Below are 22235 nucleotides of genomic sequence, written 5' to 3'. Positions count from 1 at the left end.
ACGATATATTTTTGTATTTTAATAATATTTTCAATTTCACAATAGATGCAATTTGCCTAGGTTTTATTACATCAAAATACATACTACGTTATAAAAAGATACTTTTTTCCCTGCATTGTAGCAAAATATGGTCCCATTGATGTGAAAAACTATTCCATTTTGTATTCACCAAGAAATAGGACCTAAGCCTAGTATCATTTTCAGTACCATTTAATTTCATTTATACAAGTTTGAACTTTTATAGTCCGAGGAATGCTGAGTAAAAGAAAGCAATAGACTGTATTATTTTGCTTGATATATCGTGTAACTACTCTTCTATAAGACTGTTAATTCCTTGTATTTAATAACAGTAGCGTTATCTTGCTTATCGACGATTTCCTTTGTGCGTGAGCCAAATCTAGCTACGTATGGAAAATTTACCTACGGTATACAAGTGTATTGAGTTCGAGACGATTTTGTTTTATATGAGTCACGCCACGCCGAGAGCTCGATTGTGCGCTCTGACGTCACCACGTGGTATAGTGATGTGCATATACGTGTTAATAACGATTACAGGTCGGAATTTATCGATTGACGGAAAATTTATATACTTAAAATAGATCTCCAATTTAATGTCAACGCCATACTATATTGTTGGATGATTGGAGCAATATAAATAACTAGCTTTTACCCGCGACTCCGTCCACGCGGAATAAAAAAAATTGCACACAAGATAAAAAAGGTCCTATGTCCGTCTCCTAGTTCTAAGCTACCTCCCCGTCAATTTTCAGCTATATCAGTTCGACCGATCTTGAGTTATAAATAGTGTAACTAACACGACTTTCTTTTATATATATAGATATCCTAATAATATTTTATTGAATATCTCTTAAAGATTGTACTATGTTATCGCAATTGAAGATTTTGAAGACGTTTATGTTGTTGAGTGACGCAGGCTTTGTTCAAATTGAATATCATGTACGTCAAAAATCGATTATATGAAATCTATGTTTATCGATATTAACATTAGTACATCACTAGTTATCGTGACAATCTGAATCGTTTATAAAACATTACGCAGTATGTGAACAGATGTTGGTCTGTTACTTTTGTTGTGAAATCACTCAAGACGTGGTAGGTAACTTGAGATTCACAGAGATAATTTTGCCAATAACCTATGTATTACATTGAACTGTGGTATAATCCATCTTTACACAATTCTAGTAACCACGTTCAAATTTAACCGATCAAAACATCCCGATAGCAATCGAAAACGTCAATTGTTCAAGGGGATGATTAAATAATTTTATACTTCGTTTCATATAAATTGAAATTATTTTCGGATCGATCCTAAAGATCGATTATCGATTTTGGTCGTTAGGACGCAAGTAATTTCAGGTATAAAGAGTTGGTCGTAAAACTCACGCACGTGGTTATGTTTTACATACACGCACGTGCATGTGGCGTTACTCTTATCGTCTAATCGTTTAGACATGCTTGAATGCTATTTGTTTGTTATCGAAAGCATTTTTCTTTGTTCTAAGGACATTGTTTTTAAAGTATTATATTGATATTTATTATACGATTTTTATGCTTCAGTAATTTAAAGAATAGTAGAATTGTTATGTTTTCCTTTCATGCCTTTATATCAAAGGGGTAACCTTAGTATAAAATAATAAAAAAATAGTTGATTTTGCTTCAGAATAATTTTGTACGAAGTAACAAGCTGATGTCGTTCCCTGATGATTACAAGTCGTGGATTACGTTTAGATTCGTATTGTTCTATCTTACTCGAATACATTAATTATGCCTTTGAGTACATTCACTGTTGACTCATAAATGAAAAGTATGTTTTTCTAGAATACGTAAAGAGTTTCCTCTCTCGTTAACTGTTAACGGTGTACTGCCAGTTTAAGTCTGCTTTAAACTGGTTTATATCATCTTAAAGTTCATACTAATTGCTTGTCTTTCAAACGAAGGAAAACTTACATTTTATAAGGGATTAATTATCGCTGACTGGATACTTTGGACTCAGTAATAGTATACCCACTTTGGGATTCTCTGGCCAAGGTAATGCTATAAAAAAGTTTGCCGCTTCGCCCTTGCCGCGATAATCGCCTTGTTTACATTCACCCGTCCGTTTGTAACGAGATTTCCTTACTATCGACTTACCTGTTTTCTAACCGACTTTTCACAGTTGTTTGTGTGCAAAGAAATTGATTGTTCTTGAATGTTTATAAAGAAAATATGTCCCAAATAACTTTGTTACATTCCTATTGGATTAAGTTTTTTTTTTATTATAACATTAGGTGGCAAATGAGCTAGTGGCCACTTGATTATGCCAAATAATGAAGCGACTATTGCCCTTAGACATTTGCAGATGCATTGACTACCTTTATTCGACAGATCTTTAATATACTGACTAGAAAGCATAAATTACTTTTTTATTAACTGACTAGATGCCGTTGAACCATCCAAAATTGTGTATAATTGACAAAACCATAAGATACACTGAGATATAAAACGGAGTATTTTTTCCTTCTATCTCATATCAATAGTACAAGGTCGTTTAGATATTATCTCGAAGTATTTGATCTGTCAAGTAAAAGTAGACATTTATACCCATTACATCTGTACTATCTTTATACTTATCTATAAAAAAAAAAATTATAAAACGCAATAGATAAAGCCACTCTTTAGATTAACATGTATTATAGATAATGCAAAATCATGTAACACGTTAAAATCTGCATTTTCCTGGTTTGGGTTCGATTCCAAGGTAATAAAAGTATTTGGAATCAAATATGATACGGTCTGTTGTTCATTCACCATTCTGAAAATTACATATTTTTATACAAATCTTTCGGACATACGCACTTTTTGTCTATCTTAGATCTATTTTATCTATTTAAAATTCTAGATAAATAGACAAAATATCTAGAATTACATTTTAATCAGCATTAGATTGGTTTAGTCAGGTTGTTTTACAAATAATCCTGTGTCTCCTGTGATAGGTAAATGAGGAAACTTAAAGCAGTTTTGGGTCATCCGTTGACTATATTATGCATAAAAATAGAAAGGGAATGAACGATAAATCGAACAATTTGTGTATATATGTGGTACATATTTGCTTCCAGGATCGCGTGTTGAACGTGACGAGCCAGATAATGGACGAGGTACTGGGCGAGGAGCGAGTGGCGCGCGGCTTCCGAGTTAAGTTCCCGGAGGACGTGCTGCAAGACAACCTCGCGGGGCAGCTGTGGTTCGGCGCAGAGGTACACATACTCACTCATACTTAGTACCAGTGGTCCACTACGCCTTACGCTAGATTAGGTTCCCAAAGTTCATTGCCCGTTTCAAAAATTTGTGTGTGTCTGTTTTAGGTGTACATTTGTTTCTAAATTTCTTGTTAACTTGTTTTGCTAAAGAAAATTAGTTTCAGCTACTATCTTACCATTCATCGAGCATTATAAATTGCATAGTATGTTGTTACCATTACAGTGTTTGGCGGCGGGTTCATCAATCATGAATCGCGAGGAAGAATCAGCTGCAATGCGTCCGCTTGCGAAGGCGCTCACCCGCAGCCTAGAGACAGTGCGCTCGCTGCTCCGAGAACAGTGCCTGCGCTCCAGGGACCTCGCGCTCTCCCCACACGACGACATGCTGCACGAGAGTCTACGGATATTTGATAGGTGAGACAGAGATAGATTGAGTTTGGTTACATTCACAATTTAACCAAAAGTTCCTTTATAACTACAGGATGTTCTTGTAAGCGTTATGATCGTCGAATCTATCGTAAGGATTTAAGGTCATCTGCTGTATGTATCCCGTGTTTTAGGGCCCTTCGTAAAATCACCCAAATTTTATATCATTAGGTGGAAAACGACCATGATGTCCACTGCATTCAACGAAATAGCAAAGCGACTGATGCTAAAAGACATCCGCAATTGCAGATGTGTTGCCTACCCAAGTCTACTTACGAGTTAACGCTATATTGTTTATTTAACTGTGTTTTGCAAACATAATGTTGTTTATAGGTTGTTCGCGGAATTCGAACTGTGCTACGTAAGTGCCATGGTGAATGTGAAGACTCCTCACGAGTTCGAGGCGCAGCAGCTGATCTGCGTCCTTTTCTCTGAGAGTCTTCGGAGAGCATTAAAACAAGGATTGCTCACACAGGAACAGGTATGTTCTAAATGAGTATAAGTCTTTTCAAATATCTTGGCAGTTCGAGGTCATGTTCACCCCCTATACCTAACATTGTGTTCTGCGCAGCGATTGTACGATTCCGAGCAGCTGATTGACAATCTGAATATAGTGCTATTCAAACTTAATGTTGGCTCGCTTAAATTTAGGTATTGACAAGACTCCTGTACCGCTAAAGTCACATGGCACCCACCTGATAAGACATTCTTTCGAAACTAACCAAGAACAGCCAAGAATTTTTATACTTCACGATTATAATATGATTGGTAAATTTTAAAATGTTTGTGGTCACTCATCATCATCATCAGCGTGAGCTGACCCCTCAGTAGGGACGTATATCACTATACCCTCGGGGCTCGGAGCCTACCCTAAATTAGGGGTGACTAGGCCATAGTCAACCACACTGACCAAGTGTGGGTTGACTTCACTCATATCATTGAATTTCTTCTCAGATATGTGCAGTCATCATGATGTTTTCCTTCACCGTAAGAACGTCAGATAAATGTACATATGTAAATCGAAAATCAAAAAACACATACTGGTCACTATTCGATGTTATTTGACACTTTTTCAGTTTATTTATTTTTATTTATTAGGACAAATAACAGTACAATGAAAAAAGAACAAAGAATTCGTCTCACAAAATCTTCAAAATATAATTTTTGATCGAAATTTTATAATGTTTTGCAGGTTGATTCTTATGACCCGGCTCTGATGTTCGCTGTGCCCCGACTGGCCATAGTTAGCGGTCTGCTCATCTACTCCAGTGGACCACTCAGTATTGATAAACCACCTGGTATGTAAATTAGTCTTTTCATACAACTATGGGTCCTATGTATAAGGACCAAAGTACCAAATCTGATTTTTACTTTTTTGTTTTAAATTTTACCTCTTAATTTAACAACATTCACTAAACAAAGTACACCTTTACAGATATAAATATTATTTTTTTGCTGGGTCTATATTTCTATATGGTTGAAACTTTGAGAGCCTCTCCTGAAAAGTTGTCAATTTGTACATTAGGTCTTATTAGTAAGAGCCATCGTTATCTTGATACACATATCTAAATTGTATTCTACGCAGCGACTCACGCAAAGTTAAGAGCCGGCAAGATATCTGAAAATATTTATACCTTGCCTTGTCTTGATCTTCTTGCCTCGATCTGATCTGCCTTGATTACACTTCTTGTTAAGAATGGAGTAATGCTATATAATAGTCCGTGAAGTCTTTAACAATTATCATCATCATCATCATCTCCTTGGTCATATCTCACTCACTAGGGGTCGTCGCTAAAGGTTTTTGTGACATAAACATTAGTTTAGGTTCACTAATTTTTACTGCCGACCCTATTTGAGTCTTTGACAAAAAAACCTTTAGAAAATATTATATTTAAATATACTGAACACAATTATCGAAATTTAATTTCAGTTTCATAGCACGTTATATGTGATGTGACATGATGAGAGGCTTTTGGTGATATTTGAAACATTTTTATGGATATAAAATTAATGTTGCACTCGGAATGATTATCATTAAGGAGCCATTGATTCTGAGTGTGGTATTATTAATATAGCTATGGTAAACTACTTAACAATCAAATTTAATATTTCCAGAAGAAATGTCGGACATGTTCCGTCCGTTTCGCACTTTGTTGCACAAGATCAGGTCTCTTCTGTGGACGCTGGACCGGCGCGAGCTGATGGCGTTGGAGAGACTGCTCTGCACCAACGAGGATATCTCCAACCTTGCAGGACTGGACTTGCCACAGAGTAAGGAAAACCATCCTTTTTACACTTAGCACACACACTGCTAAGAAAGTCTTTTGTTATATTTATTAATTTTTGAACTTTAATAATATGCGTTTAATAATTTTTGTATATTTTTTTACAGGTGTAGAAACACTGACTGACTCAACTTGTCACTATCCGGACATCGGAGAGTTTGTATCCAAGTTCTATGCCGACCACGCACACTGCCGCGACCTGTACTCCACACAAAGGTTTTGTTAAATTAATTTTGTTCTTAAATACTAGCAGTTGCCCGCGACTTTGTCTGGGTGGAATTAAAAAAATAAATCTATTAATAAATTAGTGTCACCAAAGATAGTGTAGCTTCTTAACAGTGTTTTTTTTTAGATCGGTTCAGTTATTTCAGTACAAAAAACAAACTAATCTCTGCTGTTTATAGTATTAGTAAAGCATAATCAAAATTACTTTAGTCTTAGATAACCAAGAAATTATGGGTATAAAGCAGGGATTCTCAAACTATTTTTGACAAGTGACCCCCTTTTTCAAAATGAACCGTTACCTCAGCCTCCCCTGGACAAATTACCTACTTTTAACATCAATTATTATTATTTATTCTGACTTAGGTCAATAGAAAAAGACAGTGAAAATTAGCAATGCTTTAAGTTTAATATCGACCCCTTTGGGAACCCCTGGTATAAAGTGAGATAATCCCTTCATTTAGCAAATCGAAATTTTCATCTTTTTTTCTCCTTTCCAGCTCTAGTGAACCGACAATAACAGACGCTGACTACCTCCCTGATAATATAGAAGTTATGACCCCAATTATAGATGGACTGAGACGACTCACTGAAGATACTGAAGATACACAAACTGACGAAGAAACTATTGACTCAAAGAACAACGACCATCGACATTATTCTGACACAACAAGTACTGATACATTCCAGACCAATGATAGCAAAGATGTAGTAGAAAAATCTAGAAAAACAAGCAGAACGGAAACCAACGATCTATCTTCATTAAGAAATTTATCAACCAATGGACTAATGATGTTCGATCCTCTAGTTATTAACGCAGTGTCCGCATCGACATCCACAGAAACTAATCGACAATTACCCGATAACGATTTAGTCACATCACTAAACGAGCAAGTTACAGAAATAGCGGACAGATTATCATCGATAGCGACAGATATCGATATCCAAGAACACAATCAGACGCATTCGCTATCGACAAACGATGTCCCAACTCTAATATCGACTGAGGATTCAGATTTTGGGTTTTCGGGGCCTAGAAATGAGCCTTTAAGTTGTATGCCGTCAACTAGTCACGGCTATCTCATACCTAACGCGATAAGTCAGGAGCCTGTCGTTCTTGCTTCTTTGTCACATAACAACTCTGCAGTTTTCAATCAAGAAGACGAAGAAGTGACAGGTGTTATACTAAATTCTGATATACCATTAATAATGCCAGATAATATCGAAGCAGAAATAGTCAACACTAATATTTGTATAGCAAACGCTAACCTATCATCATTATTACTAACGAATGATGAATTTAGACAGAATTTCGTCGAAAATAATGATCTAGATGCGGATAATGCTAGTTTTCATTCTGCAAAAATGAGTCTAGATAGAGATGAAAGAGTTAAATTCATGCTAGGCTATGAAAGTGAACACGAATCACCAGTAGATTCAGGTGTCAGTACAGAAAATACTAGTTTAGACAGATCACCGGATACAGATCAGAGTAAAGATAATTTCATGCAACAGAACAGGGTAATAAAAGAACTGGATGAAGAGAGAAGAGAAGATAGAATCGAGAACTATCTAGAAAGATCTTTTTCCACCGACGATACTATCAAACAAGCTGGACCCTCAAATAATGTAGATATAGATAGAATAAGTTCAGAAGAAGATGGTTTAAATGAAGCGACGAATGTAAAAGACTTAGACTGGACCAATACAGAACAGACTTCAAAAGATTCGACAAAAGAATTGAGAAGGAGTTCAGAAGTAAAAAACGTAGAAGAGAGTAGAAGTACGACAGAGTTGGCGACGCACAGCGGGAGACAGAGGAAGTCGAGGAAGAGTTCTAAGAATAAAAAGAAGAAGATGTGGCCGCCGGGTATCGTGATATTGGACAATCGGAATACTCAAGCTCAGAATCCTTTGAGACTGAATTTGGACCATATTATGGATGAAAGGTAATATATTTTTTAATTCCCAACTGCCTAAACATAAAGTTTTCCATTTCTTAACTTTATAAATAAAATTAAAAAACTTCTCTCATAAACTTTTTATTATATTTATCTATTACTAGCTGCTGTCCGCGACTCTGTCCGCGCGGCTTTAAAAAGTAATAATAAGTAGGCTATGTGTTCTTCCATACGTTCTACCATTCCAGAGATATCTTCAAAAAAACATCCATCCATCTTAATTTTCGCACATATAATATTACTAAGATTAATATCTGTACAGTTTGTTAATAATTTAAGATCGGCTTCAGTGATCTGAATAAAAATTCTATAGTTACTACTTATATTGCAAAAGTTATTTATATATAAAAATGGTATGTCTGTATGTTGCAGTGGTACATCTTGCGGTACATCCGAGTGCGCGGACGACGAGCAGATAGCGCTCGCTCTGCAGGCGCAGGAGTTAGCCGCCAGACAACAAGCCAGGGGGAAGTTCAAGTGAGTTCAATGTACATTGCTGGTTCTCTATATCCAGGGGCATATCGTCTTATCATACTAAAGCAGCAATGGATATGGTACATTGCTTGTTGAACAAATGATACGGTAACATACGATATCTTAATATAAACTGTAAGGGAAAATGTACAGTCAGGGAATTTTGCAGTGGCTCATTTACAGAAACATTGTTTTGTTCCTTGCATCTTAATTGCAAAATATCCAATTAGATAGCAGTTTCGCATACCATTATATAATTTGTCTGTTTGTAGAGATGTCTGCCACATCAATTATACTAATTCACAACATTTTGTTACAGAACATAATGCAATAGACAACAATGCATTCAATTTAGTTTAAAAATGAATAAGTTAAATTGTGAAAAAAAAACCACTGCAAGCAAAGCTACAATTTAATACTATTGCTTCTATTATTCTTCGTGTTTCAGATCAAGTGAGGACTTGATTCACCGTCTGTTTGTCTGCATCGCGGGAGTGGCAGACCAGTTGCAGACTAACTTCGCAGCAGATTTGAGGAATATCCTTAAATCTGTCTTCCTAATGAATCAAACCCCGGATCCGCCTGAAGAGGAACCAGCCTCATGTGACCCCTCAGACAAGGGGAACGCTATCGAATACGAGGTCTCCGAAGATCAGGTTATACAGAATGGTGAGTTTTGTTATTATATCCTTAGTATTTAAATTGTTATTGTTGTTTTCAAATTATCATTTGGAATTTTAAGTTGATATTTTATTGGAAAAATTTTTTTTTGAAAATTTGAAATTGTTGCTGAAATTGTTGTCGTTGAAATACCACGACCTTACAGAAGACAGGCGTCAAGTGGAAGTAATTCCAAGTACAGTCTGATGAGTGTGGTGCCGGAGGTCTAATTTTAGTCCTTTTTTGTTGTGTGGATTTGACTAAAGGGGACGCCTCCGTCGATTTAAGGTAGGCAACGCATCAGCAATTGTGGGTGTCTATGGGTGGTAGTCGCTTCGGCGAATTTAAGTGGCCGCTTGCTAGTTTGCCAACTTATGATATAAAAAAAATTCAGTTTGACTAAATAATAAAAAAGTGCTGTTTATTGTGACATAAACTAGACATAAACAAATTTGAAAATATACAATTCTTTATAACTCAACTAGAATTTCATAAATAAATTTTGACTATATTTTTATTCTATAATTTTCTTTAGTTATAAATCTTACTTCTTACTAATATTATAAATGCGAAAGCTTAGATGGATGGATAAATGGATGGATGGATGTTTGTAAGAAGGTATCTCCGGAACAGCTTATCAGATCTTGTTGAAATTTGACACAGTTGTAGAACATTGCTACTTATTAAGTTTTTTTAATTAAGCGATGACGGAGTCGCGGGCGACACCTAGTAAATAAAGAGAAAAGATTTGATTGTTTGTTTGTTTGCATTGAATAAGTTCCGAAACTATTGAGCTAACTTCTTCACTGTTGAGAAGCTAACACTAACTCTGGGTGATAAAGGCGTACGTTTATTCCTAGATTTTCTATAAATAAAAAAAAAACTATTTATATCTATTTATTCTCGACATCCAGGCAGTTCATTCGACAGCGTGTACTCAGCAGAAGAAGTGTACGCGGACAGTTCTGACTCTTCACCCTCGGAGTCGAGTCTCGCTCCTCGCAACACTCTCACTGCTGCAAGGGACAGGGAGACGAGACGTAACTCATTGGATGTCACCAATCTACAGCCTTCTGTCTCTACTGGAGATTTAACTTATAGGTAAGATTTGTATATAACTTGAAAACACGAAATTAACCTTTCTTTTATGTGGTAATAAACGTTTATTATATTCTATTCTATATATAGTTAGGGTCCGTTCACACAGACTGGGATAATGGAGCATATTTATCACAAATATAATTGTGTTTTATACGTTTGTAATAAGGTTTAATTTCACGTTTGCTTTTGATAAAAAAGTCGGAAAATGTGAAATTAAACCTTAAACCTTATTGTATAAAGCTCAATTTTAATTTCGATATAAAATATCTGCTCTGCTGTCCACCCAGGTCTGTCTAAAGTCTGTAAGAAACATTAAAAGAAATAATACATGTTCTTAAGATCTTTTTCTAATGCTAGTTGGTAGAAAGATATGTGTTGTCATTTTACTCTAGCTATTTATCTCTATATTTAATTAACGGCAGTAGAAATTGATTTGAACATGGCAATATTGATTGTCAGCACTAAATTGTCATTTAACGGAACAAACTTTCTTTCAAACTTTACATGTTTGTTTATTTGAGATTCTCTTGATATAATTAACCGTTGGTTTCTGAGACCAAAAATCTCTGTATAAAACATATTGCCATCCTTATCATTATCTTTGACAAAACAGAGATAACAATATGCTTTAAACGTGGATTTTGGTCTCAGAAACCAACGATTAGTTTACGATTAGGTTACTAAGGTAATGACTAACTATGAAGATGACAGTCAGTTAATAATGCTCATGTTTTTCTCAGAGATGAGGAGCGGGGGGCGACGGGTGCGGGGGGTGTTGGGGGTGCGGGGGGTGCGGGGGGCGTGGAGCGCGCGCCCGAGTGGGTGCCGGACATCGCGGCGCCCGCCTGCATGCGCTGCGCCGCGCACTTCACCGCCTTCCGTCGCCGCCACCACTGCAGGAACTGCGGTCAGTATACAATGCTCATGTATGCAGGGGTCAAGTTATATTGGTGCTTCATTTATGGAACGATGACGTCATAATGACAAACGTAACATTTTTATTGATACATGTTATTTCTTACGTCCATACAACGATCATTGCAGTTGAAAATCCTCAGTTAGATGGAATAGGTGACAGTCCTTAGTATCTTTAATATTTTTCGATAACTTACAAAGTCTCTTGCTAATAGTGGTTTCTTTAATTCATTAATTAAAATGATAATTACTGAAATTAAATTAATAATTTACAGGTAAAGTGTTCTGTGCATCGTGCAGTTCTAACTCCATTCCTCTGCCACGGTATGGTCAGATGAAGCCGGTGAGAGTCTGTGAGGAGTGCTATCAGAGTACGAGACGTCCTCACACACCTCACAGTCATCATCGGTGAGACAACACACAGCTATAGGTCTAGACTAACGAAGTAAAAACAGGTTAAATGCCAGTAAAAAACTATAGCAAAGGCACAGGTTCAACAGGTTAAAAAAATCTACTACATTTTAGCAAAGCAAGAGGTTAAATAAAGCAAGTTATTAACAATAGTGAAGCAATAAAGAGTTAAATATTAAAAAAAATACGAAGAGAATTAACTTTACAATCGTGTGTTAACTTTAGGTTAAAAATGTTTAATTTTTTTATATATACTAGAAGTCTGTTAAATACACAATAATAATCATGATGTTATTTTGTGGTTAAAATGTTTTAAACGCCTTTTTATATGAGTATCTATAATTCAATTGTAATTATAAAAAAAAAAAAACAATTTGAAGAAAATAAAAAATATTTTTTTTTATATTATTGTTGTGACCTTATATTAATAAAGTCAGTTTTTTTATGAACTAATGTCATCAAAATTAGAGCTTGCATTAAAATTTGTACCTGAACTTATCGAAAAATATAAATTAAAAAAAAAATGTTTCTTATTTGATGTTATAAAAAAATTAGTAAATGAAACAAATTGACATTTTATTATAATTTTTTATGAGTGATATTTGACTTTAATTCACGGTCTTTTATAATTTAGATCAGGAATACCCAAACTATTTTAGACTAGAGACCCCCTTTTAAAATGAAGCGTTAACAAAGACCCCCATTGCCTAATTATCTACCATTAAGATCAATTATTATTATTATTATTATTATTATTAATTCTGACTTAGGTCAATAGAAGACAGAGTGAGAATTTGCAATGCTTTAAGTTAAATATCGACCCCTTTGGGAATCCCTGATTTAACTCATAATCTTGACTACAACATATGTACAAAAACATGAGACTTACGTTATGTTATATATATTATACGTTAAAGGTTATTAGCTTATTCATCTGTGATTATTTCGAAATGTTTTTGAACACTGTACGGAGCTGTGACGTCATAGAATTTGTTAATTAGGGACAAAGATATGAAACACTAGCTAGTATCCGCGACTTCGTTTAGGTCAGTGATTATCTAACTTATTTCTTTTACCGCCCCCTTTGAAAATCAATTATTTTTCAGCGCCCCATAATTTTTATTCAGCCTAAAAAAATTTAAAAACCACAATTTTATTAATTAATTTTAACGCCCCCCCCATTCTTTTTGGGCCCATTAATGCCCCTTTCTATCGCCCACTTTGAGAAACACTGGTCTAGGTCGTAAGGCTACATATTTTATAGCCTATGTCCCCTGGTAATAGTGTAGCTTCATAACAGTGAAGGATTTTTTTAAATAGGTTCAGTAGTTTCGAAGCTTATTCATTACAAACAAACAGACAATCTTTTTCTCTGAGTATTTTGACTATAATATTAGTACTAGATGTCTGATGATTTCATGATGTTGACTTTGGTTACTGTACGTTGCTGTGACGTCACGAAATCTGGTTTCATGTTTTTGTACATATATTGTAAAATTAGTATGTAATTGATTTTTCTTTTCTGCATTGACTGATATAAAAATTGGTATATAGTTATAGTTATGAAGTTATCAATAGCTCTCTAACCGTTGGTTTCTGAGACCAAAATATCTGTACAAAACATGTTATATTTGACAAAACAGAGATAAAAAAAAAAATTTTAAACGTGAATTTTGATCTCAGAAACCTATGGTAAGTAATGCTGGTTTGATGTTATTTTCTTTGTTTTTATCAAGAAATTTTATAGACCGATAAGGATATCAAAATCGGTGGCCGTAAGTTAAACTAAATTATGACAGCTCACTAGCGTCCCCCTATGTCAAAGGATCTGTAGCTGTCATGTCATGTGTCATTTTCTATGTCCATGTCGTTTTTACCGACAGAGTTAACCGACAGAGACTGTCAACTGACAGAGATAGCAGCGCCTCTCACCGAGCCTGATATCCTTGTTGGACTATAACTTTGTAATACTTTGATTTCGCGCACAGAGTAAAAAAATAATAATAGACAAAGCTAAAAAAAGTGACTAAAATAAAAAGTAAATCTTTTAATCACTTATAGGAATTGACTTTTTTAGTAACTTAATGTCTCTGTGTGACCCCACAACGCATCTGCAATTGCGAATGTCTATGGGCAACGGTCGCTTCGCTATTTCGGCGAATTCAAGTGGCCGCTTGTTTCTATGTCACCTTATAATTAAAAAAAAAAAAAAAAACTATGCTATCGTTCAGTATAATATTTTAAATCTATCCGTGAATAAAAAGAGCAATTAAAATTGTATATATTTAAAATATTTCAAACATTTAATTATTATTGAAAAACAAAATGGATGATAATTGCATAAACACTTTTTCAAAGACTTTCATCTCTTTCACTCTCTTTGGAAACAGAGATAGCAAGCATATTCTTGTGTTGGTGTTTGTGCAGTGAAAACTCAAGTTATGTGAAACATTTGTCGTTTTTATTTGTAAGGTTTTAATCAAATGTAAAAATACAATATTGTCTTTGTTAAGAACTTTTTATTCACTAAGTTGTTTTCTTCTAAGACAGAAATGACTAATTACGTTTTGTCATATCTCTGGTATATTTATATCTCAAATCATATTTTCTTTGTAATTCTGAATTCTTTTTATTTTTAAATTTATATTACAAGAATTGAATTATATAATAAAGCTCGTGACACAATTACCTAAAGTGAATTTTTAATGTAAAAAATAACTTTATAAAGATAATTTTTTCCGTTTTAATTTGAACATAAATGTATTAAGCGTTATTTTTAAATATTTTAAAATGATTTAAAAAATATATTTGCTAATTTGTATCGTAAGTCGACGCGGTTAAAGTGATCTCTCTGCAAAATTAATAAGGTTGAAAAAAAATAACCGAAATTAAATAATCGGTTTCCATTTTTAAATTAAAGAATTTGAATAATAGAAATATATATTTTAAGAATTGAAATGTTTTTATATTTTTAAAAATAAAAATTTAATATTAAATTAATATAGAATTAATTATTTTTTAAATTCCATTTTTCTTTTTTTTCTTTTTAAATATTAACGGTGTTAGTTGATAGGATTTTTTTTATAATAAGTCTAATGTTATTAATAATGAGATGTATGTAAATTTTGTAAAGGTTATTACTAGTGTATATGTTATCCAATATATAAGTAATCAAATAGCATATGTTACATAGCTTTTTGTATATTATATATAAATAAAATGGTAAATATATCATGAATGCATATTAAATTTCAAGACCACAAGTTTGAGTGATATTTGCTGAATATTGTTAACATTTTGATCACATAAAGGAAATTGTATGATAGAATATTGGCAGTTTTATTTATAATATACTAGCTGTCGCCCGTGTCTCCGCGTGGAATAAAAATAAAACTTAGTAAGTAGCCTATATTTTCTTATATACTATGTTCTACATTTGTGACAAATTTCATTAAGATCCGTTGAGCCATTACGGAGATACCTTCTAATAAATCCATCATCCAAATATCCTCCTAACTTTCGCATTTGTAATATTACTAGCTGTCGCCCGCGACTCCGTCCGAGCTGAATTAAAAAAAAACTTAGTAAGTAGCCTATGTGTTCTTCCAGACTATGTTCTACGTTTGTGCCAAATTTCATCAAGATCCGTTGAGCCGTTCTGGAGATACCTTCTAATAAACATCCATCAACCATTTATCCAAACCTTGGCATTTATAATATTGGTACTATTATTAATACTAGTGACCCGACCGGCTTTGTTAGTATTCTATTTAATTATTGGTAAAAACAAAACTATTGTCGTTATCACCATCAACAAAATCTTGATTGCTGGTGTTCCTCAACGATGTGGTTCTCGAGGAATTTGCCATGTACAGCTGCGTTATGGAACTGTCTGTCTTCAGCGGTATTTTCGAACCAAAATGACTTAGCACGCATTCACACGGGCGCTTTTTTTTCAGCTGCGTTAAAACACGACGTTGAGTGATGAATACTTTAAAATTACTCTTATTTCCTTCATCCAGTGTTCAAAATGCATCGCTTTTAAAAGACTAACAGTGATTGACGCCAGCAACAACAACATCTGTTGCACGAATTGGCCGGCTCGCCCGGTGAAATACCACGACCACACAGAAGACTGGCGTGAAGTGGAAGTAATTCCGCATACAGTCTGATGAGTGTGGTGCCGGAGGCCTAATTTTAGTCCTCTTTCCCTTCCCACCCTTTTCTTATAAGGAAAGAATGGGAAGGGGAGGTGGATTTGATGGAGGAGGAGATGCATAGGAAGTTTAAATATTCTCTTTTTGTTCGTCTCCTCCTTCGTCGATTGAGGGTAGGCAACTCATTTGCAATTGCGAATGTCTGTGGGCAGTGGTCGCTTCGCCATTTCGGCGAATTCATGTTGCCGCTTGCTCGTTTGCCACTTTGTAATATAAATAAAAAAAAAAAACAAAAAAATGGGACCCATCTGCAAGCACTTCCTTTCGATTAAAATATTTTTTATCAAAATCGGACCACCAGGAGCGGAGTTTCGCGGTAACACACATAAAAAAATACAGTCGAGTTGATAACCTCCTTCTTTTTGAAGTCGGCTAAAAAAATACTTGTTATATGGAAATGTATTTATTCAATTTGAACGCGTTAACGCGGCGTAAAAAACGTCCGTAAGGATGCGGACTTAGGATCCTTCCAGAAGCTATCGTATCGAGGACGGCAACGCATCTGCACTACCATGTTGAGGAAGTCATGTACGTTGATGATCACCTCGTTGTTCCTGCTGTTCGTTTGTACCTTCTCTTAAAAAAAACACTTGTTATTGTAGTTATTTATAGAGTATTATGTGTATACACTTACAATGGACCGACACAATACAATAATTCAAACAGAGTTAAATCTTACCAGGATCAGTACTAGTAGAAAAAGTTACATAGCATGTTTTTTTTTTTTTGGAGGTGGTAAAAACGTTCTATTTTGTTAACAAATGCAAATAATGATCAAAATAGAAATATCGCTATATTTTTGAGGTTATATAAAATACAATTTTTGCTATCCTTTGACAAAAGTATTGGAGGATTGCAGCTCGTTTATTAAGTTACTCGGAAGCTCTCAGAAAGAATTGCACTTCTAATGTTACTTACCCAATGACATTTATTCGATAATTTTATTTATGGTAACTTCAAAGTTCAGTTTTTCAAGATAGATTGCAACAAAAACTATACTTTTTAAATTCGTTTAAAAGAGTAATACATCTGTAATATGAGAAATAAATCTTTGTGCGTTATGAAAAACCAACATTTAAAAATTTTGGCATTAAATTTAAGTCTAAATTCAACAACGCTCGGTTACCTGAAACAAAATAAAACTAGCATTAAGACTTCATTAGTATAAAAATAAACTAATAATGCACCTCCATGATTTTTTTGGTAAAAAATAATGTAACAAACTTATATAATACCTTCTTTCATCCAGATTCTTAAAGACTTGATTGTTTATGACATAAGTAAACAATTGCATAAATGAAATTGCATTAAAACGAACAAAAACTAAACTTTTATTTAGACGTTTCTTGTTAAGAAAGTATGTATGATATATCATAAAGAGATGCAGAAATTCACAAAATAAACATTAAACGAGTAACGAGTTTCGTTGTAAACTAGTCTCCTCAAATATGATGTGCTACATTTATTATGCGAGTAATAAATTTAATATACGAGTTTGGATCTCGGAGCGCTTTCTATATTACTTCAGCTTGTTTGTGTTGAAAATACTGCAAGCACGTTACATGCCATCATGATTGTCACTTGCTTAAGTAACTCACAGGATACTTCGGTAGCACTAGAGATGTTAATGATCACTAAGGGAGTCTATAGTATTATTTAGTACGAAAAATCTGCAATACGCGACTCATTTAAGTGAACATCTTTGAGTGTGATAGTAACATGTTCCTATATTTATTCCCTTAATTATGATGATTTATAATTATTTATCTAAATCCTGCATTATCTATACAATGAATAAAATTCGAATATATTTTTCGTGAACTTAATATGATAAGCGAGAGTCCGGTCTTGACGGATGACCTCAATACGTGAGTAACTTGGGTGAGAAACCTCTATCAGCGAGAAAAAATATCGCGGTCCCTTGCACTCTCACTTATCCAGGTTCGACTGTGTTTGTTTTACTTATAACGAAAGACCAATCTTAAAATTTTTGTCTTTCTGCAAGTCCACGTTAGTTCCGAGTAATTGGAGGTTTTTGACGGGAGTTTGTCAGGTAGCTAATGCATGCGAGATCATTGTAGGCTCCTTTTTTTATTCTGTCGTCGAAGTCGCGGACCACCACTAGTTCCTATCCTATATAAATAATAAATAATACCGTAGGTATAAAGTTCAATGGACTTCAAAGTTATTTAATTTGTGACTTTTAATAAAAAAGTTGAATGTAATTTTACTTTAAGTACTTTTACATAAATGTTTTCATTTTCTTCTTCTACAGTTAAAAATATTAAATTTTATTACTCGTTATACTCCGCCGTTCAAACAGTAAGCTTGAAATTTGTTTGGCTACAAAATTACATTTATTCAATTATAAAATCTTATTAAAAGCTTTAGAATTAAAAATGGTCGGAGATTTCAGTTGAAAATTTCAACGTATTCTGACCGTAATAAAAAATTTCGTTAGTGACATTTCGCGAGAAAAGAATCCATTAAATGTTTGCGCTGAATATCAAAAGAAAATGTTTTCAATTTAAACCATTCCAAGAATTACAAATATACCAATCGAATTTAAATTAGTATACAGAAAAAACTTGAGAGGTGTGTTGGGACACCCGGATGGAACGAAGTTCCTTTCAATTGATTAGTGAAGGAACCAATGTTTATTCTATGAATAAAAAACGTAAGTCTTCACAAAGTATATTTTATTTCTATGAATGCTCGTTATATTATATTGTCACGTCGTTGCCATGGTGAAGTAGCGCTCATTCGTCTTTAGCAAAAAGTGTTGTGGCAACTTTTCGTAAGAATTTTTTCCACTTTTTTTTTTTTTTCTTTTTTCATTATTCACTCCAATAATTTCAGATATTTTTATTTTATTTTCATTTCATGGCATAAAAAAATAACTCGGATAAAAGCGAATAAATAAACGCTTGGTAGCGCACACGACTGGTTAACTGTCAAATTCAGATTCAATTGTAATCACCAGGGACATAGCAGTTTTTTTTATACTAACATATTTGTTGGTCATAGATTCTTAACTATAAAAAAACAATATGGAAGCCACAAGTAAACTAACCTAAATAGTGTTAAAGTAAAAATTAATCTTGATTTACTGTTATTGCTAATGAAGGGTAAAAGAACATTGTATGTGAGCAGAGATTTGATATCAAAATTTTGTTGGTTTTGGAGAACTATGGCAACATTTCTTCTTCACCTTGTAATGGCTAAACTTTTTTCCATCATCGTTTACCACTACGGGGTCTTCCATGGCGAATGTTTCACGTACTGTTGGACCTGCAACACAACTTTTTAGACTAGAAAATTATTATAAATCCTTGTTTATATTTATACGTTTTTCTTCACGACTTCCGAATAAGTATCTTTGTTCCATTACCGAAATTTCAAGCTTGGATTCGAGAGCTATAAAATGTAAAACAGACCTCGTAAAGTTACCTTTGTACATAGAAGGAACATTTAAAAGTATAATCAATAGTTTTAAATTAAAATGAAAACAAAGAAAGTAACTAAACAACATGTAATGTAACTTGCGAAATGTTATTAAGAACATACTATATCTTTACACGAATTTTTACATAAGTGCTTGTTCATATCGAAATTTCAGACATAAGAAGCTATTGCGGATCTTAATAAAGATAAAATTCGTGATACAAAAACAAAATCTATGAATACAAAACTTTGATTAAGCGCTTCTTAAATGTATAAATGAATTGTTTGAAAAACATAAAGCATCTTATTTAAGTTTTCTTTTGTCATTGAATAAGTTAACAGTGTTAAAGTCTCTTTTCACGGTTCACTGAGAACTAAGAAGATTGTTTTTTAATTGGTCAGTAGAAAAAACTACAACAAGTTCTTGCTTTTGTACTCAAGTGAGTACGAGTATCATTGAGTTAATTTAAAGATTTTTTCCTTTCCAGTGAAAATGTTTTCTTGCACATTTGATATTATTGTTATTAAGATTTCGTCATAGAATCATTATGAAGGAAGTAGTGTAAGCATATTCCAGACTATTATCTTTGTTAGAAATTCAATCCAGATCTATCCAGCTGTTCTGGACTTATGTGGTAACTAACATAAATACATTCATCCATGCAAATTTCAATTTAGTTAAGTCACCGCTACCGCTACGTTGCGAAATCAACAGAGGAAGGGACGAAAAGAATGAAGATATTTTTTATTTCTCTTCCCTATGAGTTCCCAACTCTGCCAAATCCACCTCCAGTGTCCAAAGTTCATTGCTTGTTTATAAGAAAACTTTGGGAATGAGAAGATGACTAAAATTAGACCTCCGGAATGCACAATCATCAGTCTAGCCAGTTCATTCGTATAAATGATGTTATTGCAGGCTCTACCACTGTTTAAATACAATTATGATACTGGACACTTTTGACAAAGATGCCAGGTTCATTAAGTCGTCGCGAAATTAAAAATAATAATAATAAGTAGTCTACGTGTTCTTCCGGACTATGTTCTACATATATGTCAAATTACAACAAGATCCATTGATCCGTTCCGAAGATACATTCTAACAAATATCAATCTATCAAAATTCTCGCATTTATAATATCAGTAAGATATAATTAAGTTGTAGATATTGTAAAATATTATTTTGGAGTTTGCTTCAAACATCGTAAACCCTCAAAAGGTATTAATTAAGGTATGAGATTCGGTATTTTCGATCCAAGGGTTTGGACACGAGGTTAGATCTATAACTTTCTCAATATATGTTATGATACGTTATAAACTTGAGTAAACAATGAAAATTATTGAGGGATTTTGAAGTATGTAATACAATTAACAAGTACTTATGTTTTACACTTTATTAAAATTCTATTAAAATTTGATCAAATTGCTTTTGTTTTAGAACTTTCATTAATTTAGATTTGTGAACTATTTTTTCTTTAATATATCCCTAATTTAAATATTATTTTTTTTGTTCTAAGGTGTGATCTCTTTTTTTTTCTAAAACGAAATGTTTTCTCCCAAAAAAAAAGTTTATTAACCAAAAATGACATGAAAATATTAAATTAAATAAAATAGGAGATTACATGAAGCCCATATGTGGCACAAGTAACAGTATCAGACATCTTTATTAAAATATTACTAATATTATAAATGGGAATGTTTAGATAGATGGATGTTTGTTTGAAGGTATCTCCGGAACGACTTAACGGATCTTGATGAAATATGGCACAGATGTAGAACATAGTCTGGGAGAACACATAGGGTACTTGTTACGTTTTTTAATTTCGCGCGAACGTAGTCGCAGGCGACAGCTAGTACATAATAAATTCCGTATTATCTTAAATTATTTATAACATTATCTTGCTTAAATTATAAAGTTTACCGTCAAATTCAACTGCCAAGACACTTGTTATTAAAACACATTCTTGACACCATTTTTCTAAAGTATGAAACGGATGTCAACATTTTGGTAATGGTCGTTTCAACATTTGAAACATACGTTTAGTTTTATTACCAACAATAAACCTTCAGGTCGTTAAATCTGGTTTTAGCTAACGAATAGCCCGCGCGTTAATATACAGGATTATGACACGTAACTTTGAATTAGAGCAAGCTTTAGTTTGTGTTTATTGTAGTGCCAATTTAATAGGTCATATTTGATGTCTTTAATTTAGCTGTATAATAAGATAAACTGATTAAAAGATCGATTAAATGAACGGATCGATACGGACTACAAATATATTTTAATCGAATTTAGTTATTTTTAGAAACTAGCTTTTACCTGCCACTTCGTCTGCGCGGAATTAAAAAAAACTTAGTAAGTAGCCTATATGTTTTTTCAGACTAAGTTTTACATTTCGAAATCCGTTGAGCCGTTTCAGAGGTGCGTAGAAACAAACATCTATCCATTCAAACTTTCGCGTTTATAATATTAGTATGATCGATGTTTTATTTTCGAATTTTTTGTTACAACCTTCGTGCATGAGAAGAAAAAGAGAATCACTAATGCATGATTGTAACGACGTTGTAATCGAAACTAAAAAATAAGCAATTGCGCAAAAAATTACAAGCCGTTAACAAGGTTACATTGTTAGATTTTGATGAAGTGTTAAATGTGACCGATTAAATTGGTCCAACTATAGTATTATTCAGGTACAAATTCAAATTACGTGTTATTCTGTTTTCATCCATGGATTAACTTATGTGAATTATGCTGGTTTATACTTTGATTGTAACGTTAATAAATAAGCACAATATTGTATTTAAATAATGTACTGTTGTCGGGAAAATAAAGGCGTAAAAGTAGTGTTTTTTTTGGTAGAATAA

At 33.5% G+C, this 22235-nt stretch overlaps 1 protein-coding gene across 1 annotated transcript in view; it reads left to right on the top strand.

Annotated features, from left to right (window-relative positions):
- The window catches only part of LOC106708471 (lateral signaling target protein 2 homolog), a 32642-nt gene extending 20741 nt beyond the window's left edge, over positions 1–11901 (top strand). The window contains exons 3-14 of the mRNA XM_045683865.1: positions 3117–3254; positions 3481–3671; positions 4017–4164; positions 4876–4981; positions 5799–5954; positions 6076–6184; positions 6691–8139; positions 8524–8628; positions 9074–9294; positions 10200–10386; positions 11127–11293; positions 11577–11901. Of these exons, the coding sequence (XP_045539821.1) occupies positions 3117–3254; positions 3481–3671; positions 4017–4164; positions 4876–4981; positions 5799–5954; positions 6076–6184; positions 6691–8139; positions 8524–8628; positions 9074–9294; positions 10200–10386; positions 11127–11293; positions 11577–11713 (3114 nt within the window). The 3' untranslated portion in view covers positions 11714–11901. The remainder of the gene's footprint in view (positions 1–3116; positions 3255–3480; positions 3672–4016; positions 4165–4875; positions 4982–5798; positions 5955–6075; positions 6185–6690; positions 8140–8523; positions 8629–9073; positions 9295–10199; positions 10387–11126; positions 11294–11576) is intronic.
- The last annotated feature ends 10334 nt before the right edge of the window (positions 11902–22235 follow it).

Source organism: Papilio machaon, chromosome 24 (assembly GCF_912999745.1).
Source record: "Papilio machaon chromosome 24, ilPapMach1.1, whole genome shotgun sequence".
In the NCBI taxonomy this organism is placed as follows: Eukaryota; Metazoa; Arthropoda; class Insecta; order Lepidoptera; family Papilionidae; genus Papilio; species Papilio machaon.
Note: the sequence above shows the minus strand (reverse complement) of the source record. Positions and strands in the feature narration are given on the sequence as shown.